Here is a 27,811-nt window from a genome sequence, read left to right on the forward strand (position 1 = left end):
AGAGTATCTTATAGAAACTCCATCTCATCTGGAAAATTAGCCGGTATTTGGTTATCAAAGATCCCTGGAATACCCCCTACTTCCATTTGACTTTTGAAATAGTTGATTTTTCTTCAGTTTTTGTAAATATCAGTTGGAGATTTGACTGGAAGAAAAAATAACCTTGGCTGGTCATTTAGTTGAGAAATCGACAAACTTCCTTTTGTTTGACGTATGATTTGTCAGATAAGAAGGTGCCGTTTTTCTTCCTTGACATCATTTTCAAAGCAAAAAGTAACAAGAAAATTTCTTTGAATTTTTCATTAAATTGTCAGAAAAAATTAAAATTTAAATTGAGTTTTTATCTGATCTCGCCTCTTCCTCAAGCCGAAAATTCGTGGTTACGCCTCTGACCCGCCATTTTTCTAGGAATGAAAGATTTAAGAAGTTCAGCGTACAAAATCAGAAAACCATAAAACCAGTAAAACGTGAAATTGAACAAAAACCATGAAATTTTGATAGCTTCCAACAGAGACCCCATCGATTCTGAAATGCTAAACATTCTGTCTGGATATGATAGATTCGCTTTCTCTTTTTCGAATGTCCATTTGAAATTCATATCAATTCTTTAAAAATCTAATTTTGAAAAACATGTTGAATAGACTGTTCATTTGAACTTCATGCTTATTTGATTATGTTTTAAGGACGTGCTTCTTTTGCAAGATTTCATTTTCAACCTCTTATATGTCTTTCAACCACGGCTGTGCGGTCAAATCAAAATCTTTTGCATATCAGAGGTAGGTGCTGATTTATTCTTTTCTTGTTCTTATGTTGATAAAGTTAGTTCTCATAAAACCGAAGATAATCCCTGGGCATCTGAAGTCAAAGGTTGGGAATCGTTCAACATCTGGTAGATTTAAATCGCGGGATTTGGGTTAATCGTTCAAAGAAATTCGGAGAAAAAAGTCTTATAATGGAACCACGATTTTCTACACGCTTTTTTTATAAGAATATATTTTATAAGAATATTCATGATAAAATTTGCCAAAAAATTATGAATATGCTAAGAATATTACCATCATGAAATCAGGCAACACAATCTAAGAATGCCATATACAGAGCAATTTTAACTGTAAATTGCCAGTTTTCCTCCAGTAAGGCTCAAAATGTTCACAAAAATGCCATTTTTTTACTTCCAGGTGTGTATTTCTTGTTAAATTTTGGTTGAATTTCAACCCTAACCTAAGAAAATACCCTAAGAATATTTTAGGATGATTTTCCCCAAAAAAGTTAAGAATATCCATGATATAATGAAAAAACACCATTTTTATAAAAGCGTGCATTTTCAGCGAGAGCGACAGTTGAGCCTGGCTGGTAATGTCGGATCATCAACGGGAAAACATTCCTTCCGATGGTTAATTGACCCGTCTCAACGCCTTTGAAATACTGAAGTGTCCCAGACCCAATTGGCAAGCCCTCCCGACTTGAGAAATTAAAACAATTTTTCTTTGAATATTTTAGCTGAGGAAACGCCTTTTTAGCCGACATCATTCTTTCTTTATTAGCATAAATTAGGATAAGGTAATGACGGGTGCTGACGGGTTTTTATCGAAATATTGACGTCAAATATAAAATTAAAAACTGACGTCAAATATATTTTTTGATTGTGTATTAAATTAGATATTCTAGAAATTTTAAAGTGCTTTGAATTTCGATTTTGAAATTAGAAGTTTCGCTTAGAATTTTTTCGCAAGTTTTGTGAATAATTCTAAGTTAATTGAGAATATAAATTAGATATTTTGTATCAGTCGTCTATTACACATCTTTTATAAGTAATATACGATTTTATTATAATTTTTTGTATCACGTTTTGTGATATTTTATCAATATGAAGAAGTACATGAAGTACTGCCCAAGTTATTATCGAAAAAATCATTTGAGATTGAATATTCGTCAGCTTGACGGGTAAGCTGCTGCTTTATTTTATTTTTAACTCGTATTTGCTAGTAGTATATGTTTATCATGATTTCTCGAGAGCTCAAATCCTACTTACACGCCAAAATATTTTTGAAGGAGTAATGATTTCTAAAACTTTAATAGAAAAGAAATTAAGTTAGGATGGAGTAGGTAAGGAAGTGGTCAAAAAATGCAATGAGATGATAATTTTTCCAGTCGATTAATTAAAAAAATGAAGATAATCGGGAGCTTAATAAGAATCCGATTAAGATATGAACAATTAATGAAAATACTATTTTATCCATTTTAGAACGTCAAGTTTTAAACAAAAATTCACCGGAGATGAAAAACAATTTGGATCTCTTGATATTGATCAACCAGAATTCTCTGACAACTTGATGGATAAAGTCATCTCTTGGCTTCAACAAGAAAATCCAAACCCTGATGAATTTCCAACAGAACCTGAAAAGAATCTCAAAGATCAAGAAGTTTCCGAATCTCATCAATCTACACCAGTGAATTTGGAACAAGAAGGATCTTCTGCTGATTCTGAATTCAATTATGATCAAACATACCACTCTGGATTTAACGAAGTTGGTTTCAACTTTTCTGGTGAAAACAAATCTCCAAGTTTGTTATATTCTCTTTCATCACCGTTTGCTCATCAAGTCTCAAATCAACAACAATTTCCAGAATGGACAACCCAATATCCAGCTCCTTTGGTCAACCAAGGCATCTATAGCAATGTCCAAGGATTCTTGGCCCAAACTGATGTTTATCAATATTCAAACATTGCCCTGGATGCTTCATTTCAAGGCCAACGTATCTTGGAGACAAACAGTTTCAACCAACAACCCATTCTTCAATCTCCTACATTCGGAGAACAATATCTATCGAACGTTGATTTGACCAGCCTGGCAACTAAAGCATCCACTGATCAAAATGAGGATGGACACAGTGAAGACCAAGTTGATTTCACCAGATACGTCATTGATTCTGCTCCATTGAACAACCAAAGATGTTTTGATACTAACCCCACACAATGTGTAGATAATCCACCTCAATTGGCTATGAATCAAGATGATCCAATGGACTTGTCTTCGCCACAAATTGAAGCAAAGTCTTCTTTGACCCAACAGGAGATTTTCAACATGATTCAATCGCATTTTGATCAATATGAAGCTGAAGAAGACAATTCGTTTGGAGCTAATCCTTCATTGGAATTGACGAATCCTTCAGTTCCTTTAGATCATTTTGCAGTGAACAACGCTTTCCATAATCCTCATGTCAATTATGGAGACCAGAACATGATTGATTACGCTGCTTTTGGTTATGTCAACAACAATGTTCAACAATCGAATTATTGTAACTCTGCTTCCCAAGGAAGTTTTAACTTTCTTCAATCACCCCAAACTATGGATTCTCAAAGGACGAGTACAATTTCCAGTTCCTTTGGTGATCCAGGAAATTTGAACTCATTGCAACCACCCTGTATGATGCCAGTCGATAGTCTAAACAGTCAAACATCACCAAATAACACTGGTGCTCCCAATGGTTCATCATTGATCGAGTTACTCTTGGTGGATCCTCAAGAAATCCACAAATTCAATAATCAACAACGCCACCAACGAAAGTCTATCATTCCGCAAGAGTTCATGAATTCAACCCTGCTAGGACACAAAGAACCTACTCAAGAAGATTTGATCAACCAAAAACTTAAAGAATTGAAAGCACGAGGAAACGTTGATGAAATGATAGATTTCGTTTTCGATGAAGCTCAAAAGTACGCCCAATCAAATCCTACTCGTCGTGGAAGACGTCCTAAGAATAAATCTGCAAACAGATTGAACCCATATGAACATCATCAGAGAGATCTTACAAAAGTTCAAAATTCATCAGATTCTAACAACTCTGGTAGCATTCCGATGTTTGGTTTCGATTCTCGACAAATCAAAGGTTCTTCTAATGACGTCATCAGTTTCAATCGATCACGTGATGCAAATAAACCAATCGAAAGAACCGGTAAACGAAAATGCATCGACCTTGATTATGAGGATGAAAGGATGGCAAAATATACACGTCATCAACTTTAAAAAACTATTTACCAATTCGATTTATTTTTTATGATAAAAATATTTTGTACATTAATTTATTACACGAAATACTTATTCAAATACACCTTTCAAAAAATACTGAGAATCCTCGAATTTCTATCCTAGCTAGCATTGGCAATCGGCTTTCACAAACTGGGTATGATTTGCTCATTTAGGAAAGATGAGATGAACTTCTTTTTGTGAAGAAAACACTCCTCCTTTACTGGGAAACTAACGAAATTTCAAGAACTTCAACTAGATGAACTTTAAACAGTTCTTCTTGAATTTGAAGCTCCAACCTATTTAATTTAGCTCCCTTATTTTTCTCCCGTTCTAAACCAGGTCAATGAGACTGCTTTATACAAGAGTTAAAAATTATTGGAGACATACAGAAATAGCTCTAAGAAAACAGTTTTAAATATACTTTCTCTTATGACTGGTCGGTTGATATTTTTTCTCACTTAATCTTAATAATATTTATGGTGGACATTCTGGTCTATCATAATCATAAAGAACATTATTAGTCAAGTGGTCTGATCTGAGAATTTAAACTTGGCTTTTTTTTATAAAAATCATGAACTGATTGCTCTGCTGTGGTTGTTGGAAACGTTGGAGTGCAAAACTGAGGTAATCTCAACTTTTGTCAGGGTTCTGTATAATATAATGTCAATATTTTGAAACCTTGCCATTTTTTATGGGGAGTATGATTTAGGTTTTTCCATTTTGAAAACCAATTTCACTTTTCCTTATCAACTTTACACTATCCATCTCGCTTAATATTTTGAGTGAGGGTCCATCGGGTTCGAAAGATTTACTTGGATAGAGACTAAATACTACATGTTTTTTATATAAGAATAAACTATAAGAACATAAAGCTTCGATGGTCTAAAGGTTAAGAATAAGCTAAGAACATTTTAAGGACTCAGACTCTGAAACACCCGATTTTTAAGGAAAGTGGATAAAAAATGCTCATTATTTTCTAATTCGTTAATTCGAAAACTCAATCGAAAATAACTTCATTTATTTTTCGTTCAACACAATATCTTTATATATCTTTCTCAATAGTAGCAGCCGTCTAGTTAGTTACATGAGCAAGGTGAAAATACCAAATAATTAATAATAAATATTTACGTCCTAGACATAAGTTATCCGTAATCAAATAATTAAACTCTATGTTTGGCCCATATTAGAAACTCATACGTGTTAAATTTACAATTGTAAAAGAAAGTGTACTCTGGGCGGGAGGGGGGGCCAACTAACGACTTGTGAAGACTGAATTCAGACAGCCGAATAAGTAACACGTGTAAGAGGCTATTCAGCGGAACGCTGACGACTATTTTGCGGAACGCTCAAAATACACATATATTGCGGAACAATCTATCTAAAGCTATTTTGCGGAACGCTCAAAATAAATCCATTTAAACAGTGAAAATAAGAAGTTGTTAAGAACATTTTTAGGCTTAAAACTCAAAAAGTTGAGAACATTCGAAGGCTTTAAAAATTTTGGATATTCTTTATAAAAAGAAACGTGGATGTGAAAAACTCAGCAATCTAGGACTTTTTGACAATCTTTCAAATAGTTTCACAGGGCCGACGGACAGCTGCCTCAACTAACCTGATAACAGCTGTTCATAATTTTCTTACGCGCACGGTAAACCTCTGAAGGCGCTCGAAACTTAAACATCTGAGGAAAATAGTCCTCCCTGGAAAATTCTACAACAAGAACTTGTTGTGCGCTGGAAAGTCAAAAACTGACATGGCGTCCTATTTACAAACACAATCACGCAACTTTGTTGTTATTCCTAGTACTTTTAGATGTACGCAGTCCTTATGATTTCGAGATTGCATATTCTTCAGATTCTTTTGTTTTCACACATCCCTTTGTGCAGAAAACAATCACAATCTGATCTCAGGTTAGCTGTTACATGGACGAAACAGAGCATTGGAAAGATTGTGACTTCGGACCTGATTTGTGATGCTGATACCTTATTAAGTCCTCGACTACAATCGGAGGCAACCCGAAGGCCCCTCTTCCGATAGCTATTCACTCAAAGGTAGGGGAGGGTGCCAATCTTTATTCCTGAATTGCTCCACTTACCCTTGATCCTTCTCTTCATGAAGAGAAACTTCACTGAAAAGGCTTTATCAAAATCACACGTGTGATATCTAAAATTGTTCAGTATGTTGTACACTATAAATTTTCGGCGTGTGAAATCCAATTTAGCACTTTGTCAAACACTGGCAACTATAGTCCAAGAAGTATAAAACTTACACTACACGTTTTTTTTTTTATAAGAACAAACTATATAAGAACATAAGGCTTCGAGGCCCAAAAATTTAAGAACATTCTAAGAACATTCTAAGGCTTTGGAGACATAAAAACATGCATTTTCTTAAGAAATTACATCAAAATGCTCAAAAAATGCTGAAAATAAGAACATTTTAAGAACATTTTTAGGCTTCAAATCCAAAAAACTAAGAACATCCGAAGGCTTCAAATATTTAGGATGTTCTTATAAAAAAAAAAACGTGTACAAAACTCTAAAAACGTAGAAGGACAAGATAGAAACAAGAAATCGCAGTCATTAGTTCCCACGGGTGAGAAAGTCAAATTAACACGGTGGGAAGGTACAATTCCCACCCTTGTACTACGCATGCGTAAAGAAAACCAAAGTGAAAATTGGGCCGAAACTGTTCAGATTGCATTCAAATCATAACATTATAAGGGTGTATTCAATCAGTGTGTAACACAACGCTAAAGGTGAGGCGTCCCGCAAGGGCGGCTTCATTCGTTCGCAATGGGCTTGCGTCGCAAGGGCTCAGTGGATCGGTGAGACGGGTTTGAGGTCATTAAATTGGCTCTCTAGTGCAGCTCCAATGTTGTGACAAAAGCGCCGGGATTCTCAAAGTAGCGCAAGTACATGACAGAACGAATGGGAGCTATCGAGCCAATGCTCACGAATGATCGAATACATTTAACAATTTATCAAATACAAATCAAAGCCATTTTCCAAAAACTTGGTGGTGAAACAAAATTTCGGCGTGTGGTTTTCGATAAGATAAATCCGACGTGGGATTTTCAATTTAACACGCGAGGAGAGAGGGCCTGAAGTACGAAATTCGACGTGGGATTTTCGATTTAACACGTGTATTGTTCGATTCAGCACACAATGTTTAAAGCGTGTGATCCTGCGTTTACCACGTCGGAAATTTAATTATATACGTGTGATTTTGAGGGGTGTGATTTTGCGTTTCCCACCGGCGTAAAAACGAACCGATTCCCACGCGTGGGATAGCAGTGTGAAGTGTATACTTTCACACCGTGTGATTTTCACTTTCACACCAGTGTGATCTGATGACTTTTTCCTGTGTCAATTGCTGAGTATTAAGCAGAGAGGCATCAACTACAACTTTACTGTACTAAGTGCAAAGTCTTTGGTATGACCTGGCAGGGGATTGAACCTGTAACCTTTGCACTACGGGCAATCCGAGTTACCTCTTTATTAACCTTATCATCTTTTTGACTTGAGTATTTATACTAGTGAAGTATTTTGAGGAAGTAGATTTTAAAAAGATAATAGACTTTGAATTATGCTGAGAATGTATTTCGAGAGAGATAGTATGAGAATAAGAAAAATAGGGCTGGATCTTATGATGTACTAGAATCAAAACATCTAAATACCTTACCTCTAGGAAAAGGCAGACATTATAATTGATTTTTTTTTGAGTTGATTTATAAGAAGCTTTTTTATGACATAATGCATAAAGCTTTTTGAAAATCATCCTGCTTTGGTTTATTATGTATTATCATAAGAATACTTTATCATTTTTTGACAAGAACCAGTAAATGTAGACAAGCCTTTAATTTGTTGTAAAGTCAAGCTAAAACTATTCTTCGATTTTCACTATTCTTTTCTCGAAAGTTGAATTTTCAAGAAGACCTACGAGGCTTTTTCATAAGATTTCATACTCAATCATAAGATTATTCTTAATTTTTTTCTTGAGACTCGCGTTGCTTTCAATATGTTCTTATTACAAAAAAAGATGATGTCACGTTCATAATGATTTTAAAACCTTAAAACGTTATACTCATCAAAGGATGATAGCTGTTATGGAGGTGAAAATGTTGAAAAATGGACTTTGCTCTTTTATCAAGATATCTCTCTAGCGAGGGAGGGAAAAAAGAAAACGTGAAAAAGCACATGGGAAGAACATGCTCATATTCGCAAAAATGAGGAAATTATTTTGTGATGAAATTTTATTCTTCCTTTTTTCTATTTGCTATTTCTATAAACTTTATTTTTGTTAAAATAAAGTTAGTTATAAATAAGGAATAGGTTATGATAGAAAATATCGTAGATATCGTAGATTTGAACCAAAGAAAGAAATTTTAAGATATGATAAATAAAAATAGAATGAAAAGACGGAAAAAAAAGAGAAGAATAGTGGACTTTGGACTTTTGAGAGGACCAAGACGAAAACTTTTTTTCCTGTATGCAATAGTACCACATTTTTCTGTGTTCTTCTTCTTGCGTTCGTTGGACCTTGATTTCGGACTTTGGAAGCTAAAGGGGAAAGTGCAAAGGGATAAAGTTTTTATATCCCAGTAGTAGCATTTTCAAAAGTTTCATTTTGTCTATTTTCATGTGACCTTTGTAGTGAAACATAGTTGCTAATATTAGTTAAGGTAAGACTGCATATTTGAATTATTTTGACTAATTTGTTATTTTTATGATAACATTTGAAATATGCGTTAGCACAGAAGCAGCCGGCGGGGAGATTTTTTGGAAATATGTGTTCTTATCTTCTAGGAGACCACAGGCAGAAGCAGCCGGCGGAGAGATTTTTTAGAAATATGTGTTCTTATCTTCAAGGAGACCAAATGCTATGACATTTCAATATTTTTATACAAATGATGTGTTCCGATTTCTGGGAAACCTTTATCCTACTTTTCGTCTCCCTAAACTTATTATTACTACGTTATGGTTGGACGTGATCTAAAATCTCGGAAAATATTTTGCCAAGATATACTATTAAGATATTTGTTTTCTCCACGAAAGATGTGTTCTGAAAATTTCTAGGGCTACAAGGCAACAAAGATTACATCAATTTTCTCTTGATGATATACCCCTGGCTCTTTAAAACATGTGTTCTGGGGCTGGGGTGACCTAGGCAACAAGGACACATCAGATATCCTTGATTGTACCCCTGTCTCGTCAGAACACATTATTATTTCTAGCTCATTAATTTAAGAAGCTCTGATCAGAACAGATCAAAATTTCTAGCTGAGACTTCACATCGGAAAAAAAGGTCACCTGGCCGGCTGCTTTTGTTAGCAGAGGGTGCTACTTACAGACAGTGTGATATAAGTAACGTGGCTGATAAATCATAAAAAGATGCTTTTAAGCAGCATTGTGTTTTAGCTGGTATATCTCTTCATTTCCAACAACAAAAACCTGTATTGGCTTTATTAGAATATGGCAAATTATACACCCCCGTCTCACAGTCCTTGTGGAACTTCGTCCCACAGTGGGGATATAAAATTTTCTATCGAGATTCAGAAGGGGATAGAAATTATATTGTTCCTAAGTCAAAAATCCATTGAAGATGGTTTTGGAGTGCATTTTTCTCCATTGAAATTGGGACGAAGACAAAGTCAATGTTCCAATGGCTGAAATTGTAAGGTATTTTCCCACTTATGAAGTTCAAATAGGCGCGCAGTTAAAATTCATAACAGCGTTTCTTAGTAAAGCTATTATAACTTTAAAGATTTCACTGAAAATACTAAACTTTTATTGCGGGTGGATATATTTGGTTCCATTTTACACTAAGGCTAGATACTCCCTCCCCCCTACAAGGTCAGTGAACATTTATTAATCCCCTACCTCCTCAAAGAAGCTAAATTCGGGTTTACAACTTTACCTGATATGTCAAACGGCGCTTCACCACAAATATATATCCAATGGAAGGTCTAGCACTCTCGACCCGGACAGCCCTTTTTATTTGAACTCTGATCAAATATGATGGATATAACTTAGTTTATGATGGGTTTTTAATATAAATCAGTGACCGAGGACAGTTTTTTCATAAATTTGCATAGCTCTCGTGTGACACAGATAGAACATAGAATTAGGTCACTTTATAAGAGTCTGTCTAACTGTGATAGTAGGAGGATGTACACAAAATTCCTTCCTTCCGCTTTTGATGATTATTAATGTAATCCCTGTCATTGATGATGGATCATTTAACGTTTTGGGGGCGTAAGAGTTGACGGTTTGTCGGTGTCGATCCATTTTTCTGTTTGTATTTCAGTGAAAGAGTATATTTGTTTGAAAGTTGAATACTCCATGTTGTGACGAAGAAAAAGGGTATCAGAAGTTTTACTGTCGGTGTTATTGGTGAATAATGTCGGTAGTGTGGTATGTTACCAACCCTTATACAGAGTGCCCGTCTTTGTAAGCTGCTAAAGAAAATGCGTGCGTTTTAAAAACACTCCTTTCTAAGGTTTAAAGTAAACTCTTTAAAAGTTCAAACTTATAGCATGTACTTATGAGGAGTAGACTAACTTTCGAATACCTTATCGGGGAAAACTTCGTCGGGGAAAAGTGACGAAATTTTGGACAAGTGACGAATATTTTTCCCGACGAAAATTTTCCCCGGCCTTAATGCGTTTACCAACTACCAGCAAGTGACGAAGTTTTCCCCGACAAAAATCTTCAACGACGAAAATTTTCCCCGACGAAGTTTTCCCCGATAAGGTACACCTTTTCAACAGTAGCCGTCAATTGCTGCGCAGGCATCCCCCCCCCTAAACTCGATCCAATCCTTTTTTGACAACTTTTCCCATTGTCTATAGGTCCGAAAAAAAGACTGGGACGGTTTTAGGGTGGTAAAACGGGCAAAAAAATGCCCGCGCGGCAATTGGCGGCTACGGTCGAAAAGGTGTATATCGTTGAAACTGCGAGTATTATCAAATATCTTTAAAGTCTAATTAATGATGAGAGTTAATTACCATCTATTGATTAAGTAGTTATAAAAAAGGCAATCATTACCCTCTTTAAAGAAATATAAGAAAAAAAATAAACAAAAATTTTCTCGTACCTAGTCAAAACATTAGGATGCGACGAATAGTCGTTAGAGAGTTACCAGGGTGATGAAATAGTATCTTCTTTGAAAGGTGTCCTTTTTAATATAGAGCGATGTTGTTATGAATCAGTCACTGAAGTGATATAGTAAGGTTGTGTCATGGTATCATGTCAAGGTTGGACTAGAAATGTACGATTGTTATTGATTGGTTCTGATGTTTTCGGTTGACTGATTTAATTGGTAAGATTATAATAAAAGATAAGTGCCCGGAGTGAGGGCGCTCTCTGTAAGCGACCCACTGTAGGTGCAGCCTTTGAGGGTACGTTTTCAGGCTTCCCAAATTGCATTGTAAAGGTCAAATGAGCAAAGATTAAAGGGAGGTTACACTCTAAGAGTGTAAAAACTGAGCAAATTTTGTGAAATGTTCTCTGCACTGTAATTTCGGACCACTCATGCCGTCATTTTCAAATCAAGTGTCCCCCCCCCCTGGATAAGCGGAAAAAGTCAAACAGTAATGGTGACCTCCTCCGAATCTTGTTAAGGGGAGGGGTGCTTGATTTGAAAACTATCTTATGTATGGCAAAAAGTTAGGGGAAATTTAGCCCTTACTGTACACTTTTTGAAGAATGGAATACTGACCTTTGAGATCACCTACTTTGATGTCCGAAGGGTAACAAAACACCCACATCGCCTGATGTTCGACCCCGATATCGTAAGAATCTAGATACTTAGGCTTCATTGCGTTCTTTTAGCACAGGGCCCACGCCACACTTTTTTGCAAAGTAAAGCAACCATGGTTGCGCCTCCTTAGACTCTATATTTAACCCCCCCCCCACTTTCAAATTCATGGCGTGGGCCCTGCAGCACATGTATCAAACTTAACTCTGAATGTACCAAGTAGGTATTGAAGAGGGATTGAAGTCACCCATATCAACCGATGTGTTCATCGGCCCTGAAATCGTAAGAATCTAGATACTTAGGTTTCATCGCGTTCTTTAAACTCACAGCACATGTATCAAATACTCATGTTTGTCTCCTGGTTATCAACTAAATTTCATCAATTAATTATCTGCCCTTCTAGCCTCAAATTGTTCTTATCATATTCTCATTTTTAGAGCAAAGTTGGGGTACTTTGGACTTTTTTGACTCAAAGATCTTTAAAGGGACATAAAGTAGTGAAACGTAAACAAATTTCGCAAGTACTGTTATGTCCCTTTAAATTGCTTGGAATTTAGCAATCCCATTCTGAGCTTTGTTCTTAAATTGTTATTTTTTCAACGCGTTTTTGCACCTCATTGTTCTTATAAGAAAAGTGAGAGTCTGAGAATTTCGGGGTGCTCCTTTGGCAGCTGTCATAGTTGTGTGTTTGTATTGATTTTACTTGTTTTTATAAATTGCTTATGCAGGTTTTCTCCCACAGCATCTAAATAAATAAATAATTGTTTTCCTACAGAGTATTTGGTGACACTCTGAGAAATTTTTCTTATCACAAATTTAAAACATATTTTAAACAAATTTCAAATTCAAAGTCATCAAAAGGTATCACTTTGAGGCCTCTACAACTTAAAACACGCACGGTGACTAAAACTTGGAAAGCTCGAATTACAACAAGTTTATAAGATATTTATAAGGTATTTAAATTGCTTAAAGGGTCTAGATAACTCGATCGATCTAAGGAAGAATTCAGGTTAAAATGCCCCAAAAGAACCAGTAAATTTTTGTTGAGGCGTGAATGTCCTTTTTTGGGGTACTTTGAGGTATGTTAGGCCTAACGTCCGATTTTTACCCTGTGGTCCCTTAAAATACTTGGAGTTGTAATTTGTTCTGGTCCATATTCAGTTTACAGACCTGACATACACGTTTTTTTTTTTTTAAGAAACTAGTTTTACCAAGCAGCCTCAATGTTTCTTAAGAAATCGGCCTTTTGAGCCTTAAATGTTTCTTACATGTTTCTAAACTTTGTCAAGCTTAAAGGACGCATGTCGATAATACAATAGTCTAATTGACTAATCTACGGTACTTTCCTATCTTCTATATTGATTTTCTGACTTCTTAAGTGTTTCTAACTGTTATGTATGTATATTTCTGGAACCTTGATTGAAAGGTTCTTAAAAAAAACGAATTAAAAAATGCTATTTTCTCATTCTCAGCCTCAGCATGTTTCTTAGATGTTTCTTAGTTTTTAGGCATTCTGAGCCTCATGTTTCTTAAAAGTGTGTTTCTTAAAAAAAAAAAACGTTTACCCTGTCTCACTCATCCTGTAAATTTCGTTTCCAGTAAAACGGTGGGGATGAATGGTTTTTCTGCAATGTAGTAAAACAGAAATGTTTATTTCTTCTAGATTTTTGATAGTTGATAAAAAGTTAAGGTTTAGTACCAGTTTACAAAGAGCTGTCAGAAATATTCATCCTAGAATTGTGTAAGCGCTAATGCTTTGCAATTCATTCGACCCTGAAAGAATTTCGTCGAGACTTTTTAAAGGGAGAAATGTAGGCATCGGTAGGCATGCGAAGAAAAGAAGCTAGAAAAAGGAGACACAATCGTCATATAATCCTGTTATCGCATTATAAAAATGTAATTTCTTGTCTTGTATTATGTTATATTATCTGTGTGAGTATCACCTGACTTTTAACAAACGAGGAAAATAAAAATAATTTAATTAAAGTATATAATCTGTCGTGAGAAAAACAACGGTTCTCTAAAGACAATATAATCGGGCTTATTTTGTATTGTTTATGACAAACAAGGTTTTTTATAAGAACATTCATATAACGGTATTATTTATTGAGGTTAAAGCCTGAATGGAATCTGGAATCTGAATGGAATCTCTGAGGAATGAAGCCACTTCCATCCAAAACCCGTTACTCGCATGGTTTCCACACAAACGTTACATTGAAAGTAAAATATAATTCCATATTTTGAAAGATGTGTGGTTGCGAAAACAAAGAAAGTGCTAGGTTTAATCCACCGATCAGGCTTCACTCTTTTTGGCTACGGTGGGAAGGGTTGAAGATTCCTCTCTAGCCCTTCCGGCTTTAAACTAAATGGTATATTGGCTAGTTTCATGGTGGTAAATGGTACATATGATATAAAAACAAAGTCATTTCTAGTCATTTATACCAGAAGCTTTGGAAAAGGAAATAAAGTTGGAGCTCAGAAATGGAGCTAATATAGGACCGAAAATTGATTGGATAAGGAACGTCGAGGAATAGATTCTTCCAGAGATACTTAAAACACCGGCAACGATTTTTCTCTAACCTGATTTGATCCTTGATATTCAGGGTACGGAAACAAACTTCCAGTAAAACTAATTCTGAACATATTGTCCTATCAGAGAGCTTGCCTACATAGTCGTGTATATTACCACATAATCAAAGACAGAAAAATCTGAACCGTATATTTTTCAGTTGATAGGGAGGTCCTATTAATTAATCCTAACTTATAAGCAACATCCTTATAAAATTGAAAGTTTTTTGATCCGTGTGACTAGCACCAAAACAAACTTCCAATAAAACAAATTATCAACGTATTGTCCTATCAGAGAGCTTGCTTTAACTTATAAGCAAGCACCTTATAAAATTGAAATGTCAGTTTTAAGCTTTTTTAGCTCCACTAATTAATTAAGAGCTGTGTATGGATGACGTCACGTTGTGCTTGACAATGTACCACACTGTAATGCTAACTCCATAAATTGGAAAGAACTCTGTCAAATATTTTAAATCGATTCTATAAGTTCTCTCAGTTAGTCATTGGATAATCTAGCATATAGTTTTTTTCTGATAATGTCATCTTTTCAGCTTGTTAGCATGTGATCACATGTTTATATGTTTTGACGATATGAATTCGCTTTTTTGACAATATATTTCGAATTAGTTTTACAGATGATGGCGTATGGTTGCTTGCTTGATATATGCTTAGAGAGTATGACTAGAAAGAGCACTTTGTAGTTCAATCAAGTTCGTCTTCTATATCATAAACATTCACATTCTAAATCTCTCCAATTGTCGCATGAAGTTTTTCGCTAGCGATTTCTAGGCAGACGGCTATTTTTTTGGGCCTATTTTGTATTTTTTGTGTTCCAATATTTTTTGTAATTGGTCAACTTTCAGCCTAAAAATAAAAGCCCTTTTTCTAATCCTCAAGTTCGTCTTTACCTCGTATTCTCATATAAGATCGGTTTCTTTGGACAAATATAATCAAAACTGGTAAAGGGTTAACCATAACCGGGAATATACTCCTGAGTGGTTTATTGCGTTTATGTAGTGAATGAAATATCTAAAGCAGGAAACCTCAAAAGTATTCTATCAGTTGATTGACTAAATTCCCGTTTTGTAATACTAGCTTGAATAAAAGGACTGGTAATCTAAGTATAAGAGCTGAAGGCTACTGTGTATTTTGAAAAATTATTACAGTGGAGTTTTTATAGCACGAACGGGGATAACACAAATTTCGAGCTACGGAGTAATATTTATAAGGCATTGTTAAATAATAGGACTTATTCGAGTTAAGGACACATTCGAGTTATAAAAGTTCGAGTTAAAGAGATTCTGCTGCACCTTTAACCTGCTTCAGATTCGTGATCCTTGATGTCGCTGCCAGCTTTACGATCAGTTTTTGGGTAGTCACAAACTCGTACTCCTTGGTCACTTTTTAATGACTCTGATGCCCTTGTACCTTTTTCCTAAAAGCCAAGTGTGTTCGGTCTGGTTATAAGATTGGAGTTGTCGTTTTGTATTGCTTTGGAATCCCGTATGATTGCATGTAAGAAAATATTTATTCCTTCCCTTTTTTTAGGAGGAGCGATACATTGGACAGGATTACAAAGTGTTTAACACACTAACACAAACAAAAAATGGGTTTCTTCAAATATGTTATGATCACTTCAATTCTTCTGACGATTGCGATCTCCCAAGTCAATACGCAGACATTAGAGGAAGACATAATACTCTTAAAACAAGCAAAAACATTACCCAACTTTACAAACACATTAAAAAAGATAAATTTCCAAAATATTTTTAAAAATGAAACCGTAAAGACATTATTATCTCCACGATATAACGAAAAATATTTACAAGTGATGGAGAAACAGAAAAACATTTGGGAGATAATGAATACGAATAATTTGATGACACAAATTCATTCCAAGCAAAATATAACTGAGGAGAATTTTTTGAAGATGGTTTTGAAGAATATTGATGCTTTGAAAGCTGTTAATTTAGTTGATTGGTCAACTTTTGTGATGCAGAGTGACGGAGGTGAGTTTAGCTAAAAACTTTACATTTAGAACACCCCATGCTCTCAGACCCGGTAGGATTTTTCTAGTCAGTGGGGGTAAAACTAACGGATCAAAATTCGATGGGGATTGGTATTTTCATGTATTTAATGACCGGGGATTTGAATTCCATTGTTTTTGAGCCAGAAAATTCAGTGGGGATGGGAAAAATAGCACAATATGTGAGAATTGGTTTATTCGGTTACACTCAGTGGGGAAAAGAAATGGATTATAATTTCCCACTGGGGACAATATTTTGTCCAATTATTCCAGTGGGAAGGGTTCCCACTGTTCAATTTTCTCCCCGATTTTGGTCCTGTTACTTTAAACGGCTCACATGAAAAGGTTCTAACCTGATATTATTATCGGTATAGCGGTCATTAAGTAAGCCATTAAAGGTTCAATAGGCGGGCGGTATTGAAAGGTTTTGTGACTCAAATTGTCATACCCGCGCTAAGGAAACTAAAGCGCCAGGCTTCAGAGGGCTAAAATATCATTAACGGCCCAGGTATAGGGCAATAATGTCATTTGCGGCCCGCTCGGAATTGGATCGAAGTCGTTGCATTGAAGCGAAGAGACTAAACTAACGTCAGAAAAAAAACACTTTTGGTCATTTGCGGCCCGCTCGCAAGGTGCTAAAAATTTGTTGAAGACATTGCATTGAAGCAAAAAGAATTGGTTGACGCTAGAAAAAAACGTTGTTTGAATGTCCGATATGGATAATAATAGTAATAGCGTTAAGTTTTCGTTCGTTGTTGTCATTAATTCTGCCCTTGCAGTTCGATTATTAGCCCTCTAGTGCCATTTGCGCCCTCCGCTTCGCGTCGGGCCCAAATGACACTATCGGGCGAATAATCAAACTACGCGGGCAGAAAATAACAACAACGACCTCAAACTGAACGCTATTGTTATATAAGCGACCATGATTCATACTGTTGTGGCAGGTTTCTTCGGTAAATTTGACATGACTCATTTTACTTTTAGATGACGTTGTTTATATTCCTGGCTTACCGAAAGGTATTTCCATTGATTGTGGAATCAGATTCGCTAAATATTTCGGTAACATTCTAACAAGCAATGCAACCATGTTCGATGTTCGTGATATTGGAAAAGTGTTGGCATCCCCTGTTGGAAAAAGTAAGTACTGATTGTGGAACTATCCATAAGGACTAACTTTCTGGCTTCATTTAATTTTGTATGGTGTTTATATGATCACTGAGACACCCTTTTGAGAGGGTTTGGACTAAAGTTTTTTTGTTTTTTTTACTATACTTTTTTTCTTTTAAGTGATTGATTCCTGGGGTAAAGTTCCATCTCGTTTATTGAGCGGCAACACTCATTGGTTGGGAGCTTTCGAACAATGTCAATCAATATCACATGCCAAATACTGTGCTGTTAATATGCTGGTCATGAAAGAGGTATATTGAAATGACGTTATTCAAAAAATAGACGTACGCTTTTGCTAAAGCGCCTCTTCCCCTTCACTGCGTACGCACTATATGAATGGCCCTAGTAAGCTTGTGCATCGATGCAACTTTCTATACCCCGTTTTGACAATTTATCGATCATAATATAACGATTGGCAGTATGAAATTCAAAAGACAATATTATGATTTGCAGCATTATTGGTTGCCTAACACTGTATACTGTAAAAAATGTACTAGTAAGAAATAAGTTAAAAGCAGAGACAAGTAGCTTGCAACTGATATAACGGTGTTAGATGAGACATTTACTCTTCAAGCAATGCAGTGTTTTGTAGGTTCTATGTTCTTATTTTTCTAAATCGAACTCGAACTATATTTCGAACTAAAACTCGGTCTTGAGAATAGGTTGTTTATGTTTCTCTTTTCATGTTTCACAGTATCCAGGCGTTTATGGGACATGCATGCCGAAACAATGCACCGAACATGATGTTGGATCCATCTATCAATCCATCTTCAATAGACGTAAGTGAAATAGAAATAGGTTTGTAAGGTATTGCCAACTAAAGGAACTATCAAACTTGCTCTGGTTAAGGAGACATTCGAATTATAGGGGTTCGAGTAAGGGTGAGATGAAGTTAAAAGTTAATTGTTTTTTACAATCGCACGATATCGAGTTAGTTTTTCAAATGCATCTTTTCCTTCAATTTTTCAGAGATGAAGATGGTGAAATATTTGGGCGTTGGTCATGTCAATTGTGTGGATGAAAAAATTGAATATTCTAACGGATTTATTGCAACCATGTAAGAATTTTGATTTCTTGGAATAGTTATTATGAGTATAAACGTGAAACTTCGATCAGATTCAGATTTCCTGGCATACTTCTATGTCTAAGGACATGTCTTTTTTAATTTGAAAGAAAATTGAGGTAAGGGGTATGAATTTCTCCCATCAAATTACAGCAAATTTATGTTTTACTTTTGATTAAATTTGTTAAAAAAGGTTAGTAATTTCGCCATATTGCATATAGACAAAAGAGGTTTTAAACTTGGGACAGAGATTTCTTGAAAATATCCAAAACTGTCTTTACCATGATCATTGATCAATTTTTTAATGTTTTTTTCTCAGTTGTCTTTGCTGTTTCATTCTTCTTTTGATCCTGCTCGGAACATTTGCTGACGTCATGGACGTACGTATCGCGCCACGTGAACGTCGTCCGTCACAAAGTAAAAATGGAAACGTCCCTCGGAGAACGGTATCACAAGTATCAAGAAACGGCAATGGAGCTATCCCATTGGTAAAGATGACTTCTTTTCTCTCTACATCTATACATGCCTTGTTTTATCAAGTGACTTTGCTTGGAGACTTATGTTACCTTGTGCGACCCAGGAGACCGATATTTCACTGTCTCTGAGTGTGTCTATCTGTACAGGCCTTAATATATTAAGTGACGTTGCTTGGAGACTTGTGTTACCTTGCGCGACCCAGGAGACCGATATTTCACTATCCTTGAGAGTGTCTATCTATACGGGCCTTAACTTATTAAGTGACTTTGCTTGGAGACTCGTGTTTACTTGCGCGACCTAGGAGACCGATATTTCATCTTTACAGGCCTTAACTTATTAAGTGACTTTGCTTGGAGACTTGCGTTATCTTGCACGACCAAGGAGACCTATTTTGAATTGTTATATTACAAGTGTAATGAAAGCGCATAGAAATAAAGCACATGCACGTCTGACGTTTCGGAAAAGTAAGACTTGAAAGTCAGTCAATTTACGAAATTTACCACAGTGAAGACCTTGACGAATTGTTTAGATCTAACAATGCATGCACGTCAGACGCTTCGGAAATGTTGGACGTGAAAGTCCGTCAATTTCGAATTTGACGGTAGCGAAAACCCGACGATTTCAGGTCTACATACATTGCGAACTTGCCGCCGAACAACAGTCCTAGATTCTATAACTGCTTTTCAAAAATCATTTTTTCATTGATAACTCAACTGACCATCAGATTTAACTCAGTTACTGAATCAATCTAGCTGAGATATTTAGGCAGACTTTGCAATCAGGAGCATCAGAGGCGCCTTTTCTCCTCCCAATTTTTTCTGCCATAGTTGGTGGAAGGTGAAATGCTCCTTCTAGGATAAATAGCGAGTTTTTATGTATTTGCACTTTTGAGGGTGGTAGATTGACTGAAATGATTTGGGGCAACCTGCAGCTCTGACCCTGAAAATCGAGGACGGTTAAATTGCTGATTTACTGACCGTCGTCCACAGGATCTAAACAATCGGAGTATAACCGTCAATCTCGTCCTCGTGTATTCCAGGTTTTATTTACGTTACTGATAGGTGCCAGATAATATTATCTCACGCCGTCAGTAAGCATCATAAAGCAGATACTACACAGGGAACGTGTGTAAAGATTGGGTAACCATCTTCGTCGCAGAAAAGCACAGATACATAGGACATTTCACAGTCGAAATGGATCATGGGTACTCAGGACTGATTGCGCCCCGATATCGATTTCCCGTTGGTTAGAGGCAAAAATTTTCAAAAATTTTCAAAACTTTGGACCAATAGTAAGTTATCATTACTCTAAGGTCCCGAATAGACGTCCCCCCCCCCCGCTTATTAATTTTCGAAAATATTTCGGACCCCCCCGTTCTTATTAGGACCCCCCCGTTTATTAGTTTTTAAGAATATTTTCAGCTGTCAAAGAGAAGGACCCTTATTTTGCTCTAAATAGCCTGATTTTAGCCTTTATTTACCTAAATATTTTCAGACCCCCCCGTTTATTCAGACCCCCCGTTTATTATATTTTGCTAAAATTTCGGACCCCCCCCTTTTATTCAGACCCCCCCTACTATTCGGGACCTTAGAGTAGCGCGCAGCGGTCCTGATTACCCATTACGCTTTGCGACTGTGAAATGGCCTATAAACTCGCTAATTCTTATGCAATCTTATCGTCTAATGCAATCTATGTCATTTTTGTTACCAGGGTGACGGTGAGAACGTGCAAATGATTGAAGTGAATGGACACGGTGGTGAAGAAGGTGACGGAGAAAATTCATTGGATGATGATGACGTCATGTTGAATGATGGTGACACACCTGTCGAAGACGAACAACAAGAGAAGGAACGGAGAAAAAGTAACGCAGTTTTTGTTTTTCTTGTGTTGTAGCTTTCTCTCAAGAGCTTCGTCATTTTTTATATACCTCTATAGATATACTTCTTATCTATAAGAAACATTTTCGCTAGAGGATGGTCTTTACTGTAGCTTTCTTCGGACAGAATCTCATCATTTGTGATCTCCAACGATCTTTCAATGTTTGTCTAACGTCCGGGCTAACGTCATATAGCGTTGTTATTGACAAGATCTATACTTATTAGTAGCTTATCATTGCCAAAGGTATTATGAATACCTGAATCTTTCAAGTTTCAGATTCCACACCAATCCTTTAAATTTCAATTTACCTCTTTCGAATCAATGTACAATGTCTTCATAGCTCGAACCTGCAGGGGGGTACTAACTTTTTTGAGTTAAGGAAACTTAGATTTATGGAGTAAGGTTTATAAGGCATTGATGCTATGAGGGCGAGAAAACTTGTTTAGGTTAAGGAGACATTCGAGTTATAGAGATTCGAATTAAAGAGACTTAACTGTATCTTATGGTCCAAACATATTTCTTGTTTTAGAAGCGGCAATTCTTCAGATTCTGCTTTGTTTCTCGTTGGCACGAAACGCGAAAGCTGTTTTCTCCACTGAAGTACCCAAACGTGCTATTGAGTCCATTAATGGAATCAGAGCAATTAGTATGTTTTGGGTCATCCTTGGTCATCTCTTCTTCTTTGGAACTGTTATCAAAAATCAAGGTAAGTGAAACCAAGGGGCCAGAGCTTTGAACAGGAGGAAGGTTTAGACAACAAGATGAGAACCTAAAGAATCTTTTTCGACTAATCCGAATTCGGCTTTGAGAATGAAAAAAAGCACAAGATTACACGCCCTGAAAGCTTAAAATTCACTTGACCTTTTATTGTTAAATAAATTTCCACGGTTGGATTCTTTACTTATTTAGAACCTTCGACTGGCAACAGAGCATGGATCTTGGCAAAATTGTGACCACCAAGCAATATCATCAGGAAAATTCGACATTTTACAAGAAGCATTTATTTCTTTTCATTTCAGATAATCCAGTCCATACAGTGTCAATGTTGATGAGAAGGTTTTCATACCAACCGGTTGCCAATGCTTATGTTTCCGTCGATACATTCTTTGTATTAAGGTCAGTGTGATAATATTAAAGCAGATTCGTTGCCTCCTTTTCTCTTCTAAAATTGTTCTTTTCACTTGATAAATAATCACGTAAGAAAAACATTAAACAAAATGTAATTTTCGCAAATGGGTTTTGTTGTGATAGAGCCTTTACAGTCTGTAGAGTTAGCGTCTTTCCAAAACTCTACCTTTTGCCTAGCCTATCGAGTATACAGTATTGCGCATATATCTTTACACTTTCATCCCTTAGTCTTAGCTCAAACTGATACGGACCAGTAATGATTCGGTAACTCTTTTTTTGTTTTTTAGTGGTTTACTAATGTCATATTTATCACTGCGAAGAATGGATAAAACGAATGGGCAAATGAATATTGCATTACTTTATTTACACAGATTCATCAGGTACTACCACATAACCCTTCATTAAATGGTAATGAATACTCAGTAATAAAACCTTACAAGACTTCTTGGATTCTTGCTTTGCTGATCAGGAAGCTTGTTATCACAATTTGAAGTATCACTGTACTAAATTTTTTGCTTGTTTTTTTTAGAATCACACCACCCTATATGTTTGTGATTCTGTTCTGGACAAACGTGTATCCTTACATGTTCACTGGGCCATTAGCAAAACAAACACGAATAACTGGAGACGGGGGTAATTGTGCAAAATATTGGTGGACAAACATGCTGTATTTCAATAACTTTTATCCAGAAGCCATGGGAGAAACTGTCAAAGATAAAACGGTAAGCACGAATAGTCTTGCATAGGCAAGGTTGAAAGATAAATTTCTTTGACCACCTAGATACTACCCTAAATTCAAAGTCCCGTACTTATTTAGATAACAATAAAATTAAATTTCCTCTATTATACCTAACAACTACAGAAACTGGGAATGGGAATGTTTAGATAAGACTCCATCACTAAAACTTCGAAATTCACCAAAGTTTCGCCATTTTGAATAGGTACGATTCTTAACAAAATGATAGAAAATGATTTCTAATTTGTTTGGACTCGTAAAGTAAAATAGCAGTTTTTTTATACTATCCTAGTGTCTTGGTTGGTCGTGGTACTTAGCAAACGACATGCAGTTTCACATTCTCGCGCCAGCCATCTTGTCAGCATTTTTCTTGTAAGTATCTGAAAAATTTATTAAAAACTTATTTATTTATTTGAAAATATCATCGACCGGAGATCTCTCATATGAGTGATACGAGGGTGTTTGCGTGCGTTTGATGTTGGCTTTCAATATGTGATAGGTTGCAGTCTTGACCCTCAGTAAGCATTTAAAATATCCTTTACTGAAGACTGCTTGAAACGGCACGAAACTCCGAGTATTCGGAAAATAAATTTGTCTCTATTCTTGACTGATATATCGCTCTACCGATGGTATAGAACATTTTCTTGAATCGCAAGTCAGATTTGCAAATAAAAATATCCTTTATGTTTTCAGCTTAGAGAGACGTTTCAAGAACTCGAAGTTCATTCACGGAGGAGCTTTCATGATCACGCTTGTATGTTGTATCGTGACAATTGTGATCCGAATGGTATTATTAATCGTTCACGAATTCCCTGGTGTCATCAGTCTTGGCATGATGCCTGATAACCCTTATCCGTAGGTTGATTTGTTATCTGTTTTTCTTTGTCCCACATATCTGTAAAGCCCGAAGGGCTAGATAAGCAACTTTAAGCTTTCTCCAGCAAAAAAAAGTGAAGCAAAAATTTGAATTTTTAAATTTCGTGCGATGGATAGGATCTAGCATTTTAATTGTTTTCGAAGCGCGAGATCAAAAAAAGTAGGCGGTAAACGCTAGTTCGCATCTCTCAAACCAGTGAAGCTATCACGTGATTTCTTTGGTAGGAAATCCTACCAAAATTTGCTTCACTTTTCGATAAAGGCCGCGCATCTAGCCCTCTGGGCTTTACAGATCTGTGCATTGTTCCCGGTGACCTGACACTGAAATTTTCAGTTTTAAGAATTGGATATTTTGCAAACCTTACGGGAACTGAATTTAAATCAAAAGGAAGAGCCATTAAGAGTTATTTTTATCCTTATCATTTCAAAAAAGTCCATGTCAGAATTTATATTGATGATTATACTTGACAGAATCAAACGCCGTCAAGATAACTTATACGTCAAGCCGTACGTCCGTTTTTCGCCGTATATTATGGGAATGTTACTTGGTTACGTTTTCTCAAGAAAGATAAAGATCCCACTGAACCAAAGGGTAAATACACAGTTGTTTTTTATTAGAATTACATAGAATTGAGCCTCGTCATTTTTAGTTCTTAATATTTTTAGCTTTTAAATATTTTTAAGTGATTCTTGCAGTGAAATAAATAGAACCACAAAGTGCTCGGAACAAAATTAGAAGAAATTTGAGCAAAATATCGAGATTCTTAATTTTTTTAAATTAGAGCAACAATTTTTTTTTTTGATTGAGGATAAAAATATATCATTCCTTCAGTATTATCTCAAACGTGCGAAAAAAATTGAATGAAACAAAGAAAATTCAATTTCAAGTTTCAAAAAGCTAAAAATGCACAAGCCTGATTTACATTGTAGACCAATTTGAACTACATATTGACCTTCATATCTTGAAAAAGTCACTGATCATTAGGGTAAGTCCACCACTGTATTGACTAACAAGAATCTATATTTTTTTTACAGGCTTTGAGTATTGTTTTTTGGTTGTTGGCTTTCGGATTTGGGTACGCCGTTGTTTTCGGTCCATACGTCAGTGGTTACAAAACAAAAGGTGATCACTTCAATAAAACTGAGAATGTACTGTATGGTTCACTCAATGAATTCACTTGGTCGTTAGCTGTCGTTTGGGTCTTATACGCATGTCATAATGGATTTGCAGGTTTGTTGATATAGTAGAGTCTCTTTAAATCGAACTCCTATAGCTCGAATGTCTCCTTAACTCGAACAAGTTCTATGTTCCCTTCCCGTTCCCTTCAGGTAATAAACCTTACTCCATATAACATGAAATTTCATTAACTCGAACAAATTTGCGTTCCCCGTGCGTGTTCCAGTTATGAAGGTTTTACTGTATAAGCTTTTTATACATCCTTAACATGATTCTTGATATGTATTCTTTAACTCGTTTGCAACGTTACTCTTATTGCGGCTCCGAATTCTCTGTCGTCTGTGGAAAAAGGATACATGAATTACCAGATCTGACAGACTTGAAGTTACATCATTAATCTATTTAGTATGACCTGTTCAAATTCCTACGATATGAACTTGAAAAAATGTTGAGCTAGGGTTAAAATAAAAGGGTTAATACAGGGTCATGCTTCCAAGGAGCACTGGAGCAAATCTTTCTACGAATAATAACGTGTATGTGTCTAAAAATATCCATTCAGGCATTCAGGCAGATTGAGATTCTTTGACAGTTTCTTTCCCTTTTTAGGCGTCATAAACAGTTTCCTCTCTTGGAGATTCTGGATCCCATTAAGTCGTTTGACGTTCGGTGCATATCTTTTACATCCTTTGGTCATCTTCTACTTTTTCCTGGTCCAAGAAAATCCTTTCCATTATCAAGATAATATCATGGTAAGTGCAACCACGACGTACCTGTATAGACCAGCGTCCAAGGTAGTGAATTGTGTCACTTCGTAGGGCACCCCTTAGATCAGGATAAGGATAATAAGGACAATTTATTTGTCAATTCCACACCCTATTAGGAGCATAATATCAAAGATTTGCCCTGAGCCAAGGGGTGCCCTACGAAAACCTGTTTTAAAGTCTTTTCTGAATCTCGGACGCTGGTCTAGTACCTTTCGATGAGCAAGTTAGTCCTCTGCCAAAACCTTTCACTGAATACCGACTCTGAGCATTATACTTGATAGCTTGTTGCATTCTAACAAATCTTGAGGGTATATCTCACATCTTTGTGAAGAGAGGCCTTTCTAAATGGATTATTGAAACTATCGCTGAATATCAGTCTAAATTTCAGAACTCAAATCTAAGCACGATAAAACAAAGTTTCGGTATTATATAGTTTTTGGATGTCTTTATGTCTACTTAAAGTATAGCAGTTGATTTCGGTTGTTGAGTTTGTTTAGACCAAATTACATTTTTGTCATAATGATATTTTCGCGTTGACTGGTCTGTTGACTGCTCTATTTTCTAATTCTTCTTAATTTTTAGGCATTTGTTTACATTGCGAATTTGTTTTTCTCCTTTGTGATGGCTTTTATCTTGGCAATGGTGGTGGAATACCCTGTATTAAACTTGGAAAAATTATTATTCAAACATTCATGATTTTCCAGTGGACTGAAAACCAGCGAGTGAGAATAGTTCTACATACTTGGCTAAATGTAACACCCAGTACCGTAGCAACTGGGGGGGGGGGCAAGTGGGGGCCATGCCCCCCCCCACCCCAATAATTTTTTCAAAAGTGGTTATTTTGCAAAATACAAAGTTTTGAGTGCATTTTCAAGCAATCTAGACCTCAAATTTTCAAAATTTCCCCCTCGGGCAAAACCATGGTTGGCCCTCGCGGTGTCACTAACTTCACCCCCCCCCCCAATATGAAAATACTTCCTATGGCACTCACACCATTTACAAAGTCTGCTACCTCTCTTTTGGATAAAGGTTTGTAGTTTGTTAACATGATTATTTACATAATTTTTGATTTTCCAATGGTTTGAAAAACCATAGTATAAGACAGCCGCGGCTTTCTTATAACACTTACAGTATACTATGAAAAAACCAACGAGCGGGAATAATTCTTCATACTAGCCCGAATACCTCCTTCCTAAGTATACATAGTATAATTTGTTAACATGCTGTTTTCAAATATGTTGCCGGCGGAACTGCTGAACTATAACAAACCTGTCATAACATCACCGAGAACTGGTTTTTATCTTACATCATGTCTCACTTGTGCGGTATAGATTATTCTTAGGATTTGTAAGTATAATTCAAAATCAATAAAAAACAAAAGTGTGAATTGTCGTCACTGAAAATTGTAAGAAATTATATATAGAAATTATTTAAAGTTTAACTCGTGGTATTTTGTGCTCTGTAACCGAGTTCTCATTCTCAATATAGGCGAAAATATTATAGCTGCACAAAACTGAGCTTCTAGTAGGTGCAATAAGCTTACTAAAGTCTATTTCAAATTAGCTGACAGTGTTTTTTCAAACTTCAATAACTTTTGATAGAATTCGAATTAGTTAGTGGTTTTGTGCTTGTTAAAAAGATCATCTGGAGTGGAATATTATCAAAAAAAGATGCCTGTTATTTTGGAGTGGAGATACCGAAAAGCATTCAGTACCAAAGTACTTCCCAGATCACTATTAAGGTACCTCTTTGTCCTTTCGCTGTACAGTAGGGTTTTTTGGTTAAGGGAGAATTATTGAACGATTTTATGCTCCTTTTGCTGGTGTGCATTCTTCATAATTATTGTCTGAGAAAGAGAGGGCGCCTACTCGGTAATTTTGGTCAAGCAAGCTCTCTGCCACTTATCTTATATCTTAAAGGCAGTCTTTGGGAAAAATTTTTTTTACTTTTACTTGACCTCCAAACAGATGAAGTATACATTAAATTAGAATTCATTTTTGATAGATTTTAAAGGCTCCAAGAGCCCTATTTATACTATAAACTTTATTCCTCAGTCAGCTTTTTTGTACAAAGTATCTTTATTGTTTTAGTCAATATTAATGGTATATTTAGTATCTAAATAATTATTTAAAAATTATCCATTTAAGATTTAGTTTGTA

General features: G+C 35.9%; 2 protein-coding genes across 2 annotated transcripts; both read left to right on the forward strand.

Annotated features, from left to right (window-relative positions):
* Positions 1–1,704: 1,704 nt before the first annotated feature.
* LOC136811307 (uncharacterized) lies at positions 1,705–4,101 on the forward strand. Its single transcript, XM_067067923.1, has 2 exons — positions 1,705–1,944; positions 2,246–4,101. The coding sequence occupies exons 1-2, from the start codon at positions 1,868–1,870 to the stop codon at positions 4,026–4,028; spliced, it is 1,860 nt and encodes a 619-aa protein (XP_066924024.1). The 5' UTR covers positions 1,705–1,867; the 3' UTR covers positions 4,029–4,101.
* A 4,498-nt stretch (positions 4,102–8,599) lies between these two features.
* On the forward strand, positions 8,600–27,247 carry LOC136811224 (nose resistant to fluoxetine protein 6-like). Its single transcript, XM_067067835.1, has 18 exons — positions 8,600–8,715; positions 15,909–16,369; positions 17,371–17,523; positions 17,674–17,804; positions 18,248–18,332; positions 18,523–18,610; positions 18,936–19,104; positions 20,804–20,954; positions 21,501–21,677; positions 21,991–22,087; positions 22,387–22,479; positions 22,629–22,821; positions 23,128–23,207; positions 23,529–23,690; positions 24,183–24,303; positions 24,747–24,942; positions 25,495–25,637; positions 26,235–27,247. The coding sequence occupies exons 2-18, from the start codon at positions 15,967–15,969 to the stop codon at positions 26,346–26,348; spliced, it is 2,556 nt and encodes an 851-aa protein (XP_066923936.1). The 5' UTR covers positions 8,600–8,715; positions 15,909–15,966; the 3' UTR covers positions 26,349–27,247.
* The last annotated feature ends 564 nt before the right edge of the window (positions 27,248–27,811 follow it).

The sequence above is a fragment of the Clytia hemisphaerica genome, unplaced genomic scaffold (assembly GCF_902728285.1).
Source record: "Clytia hemisphaerica strain Z4C2 unplaced genomic scaffold, Clytia hemisphaerica genome assembly, whole genome shotgun sequence".
NCBI classification, from domain to species: Eukaryota; Metazoa; Cnidaria; class Hydrozoa; order Leptothecata; family Clytiidae; genus Clytia; species Clytia hemisphaerica.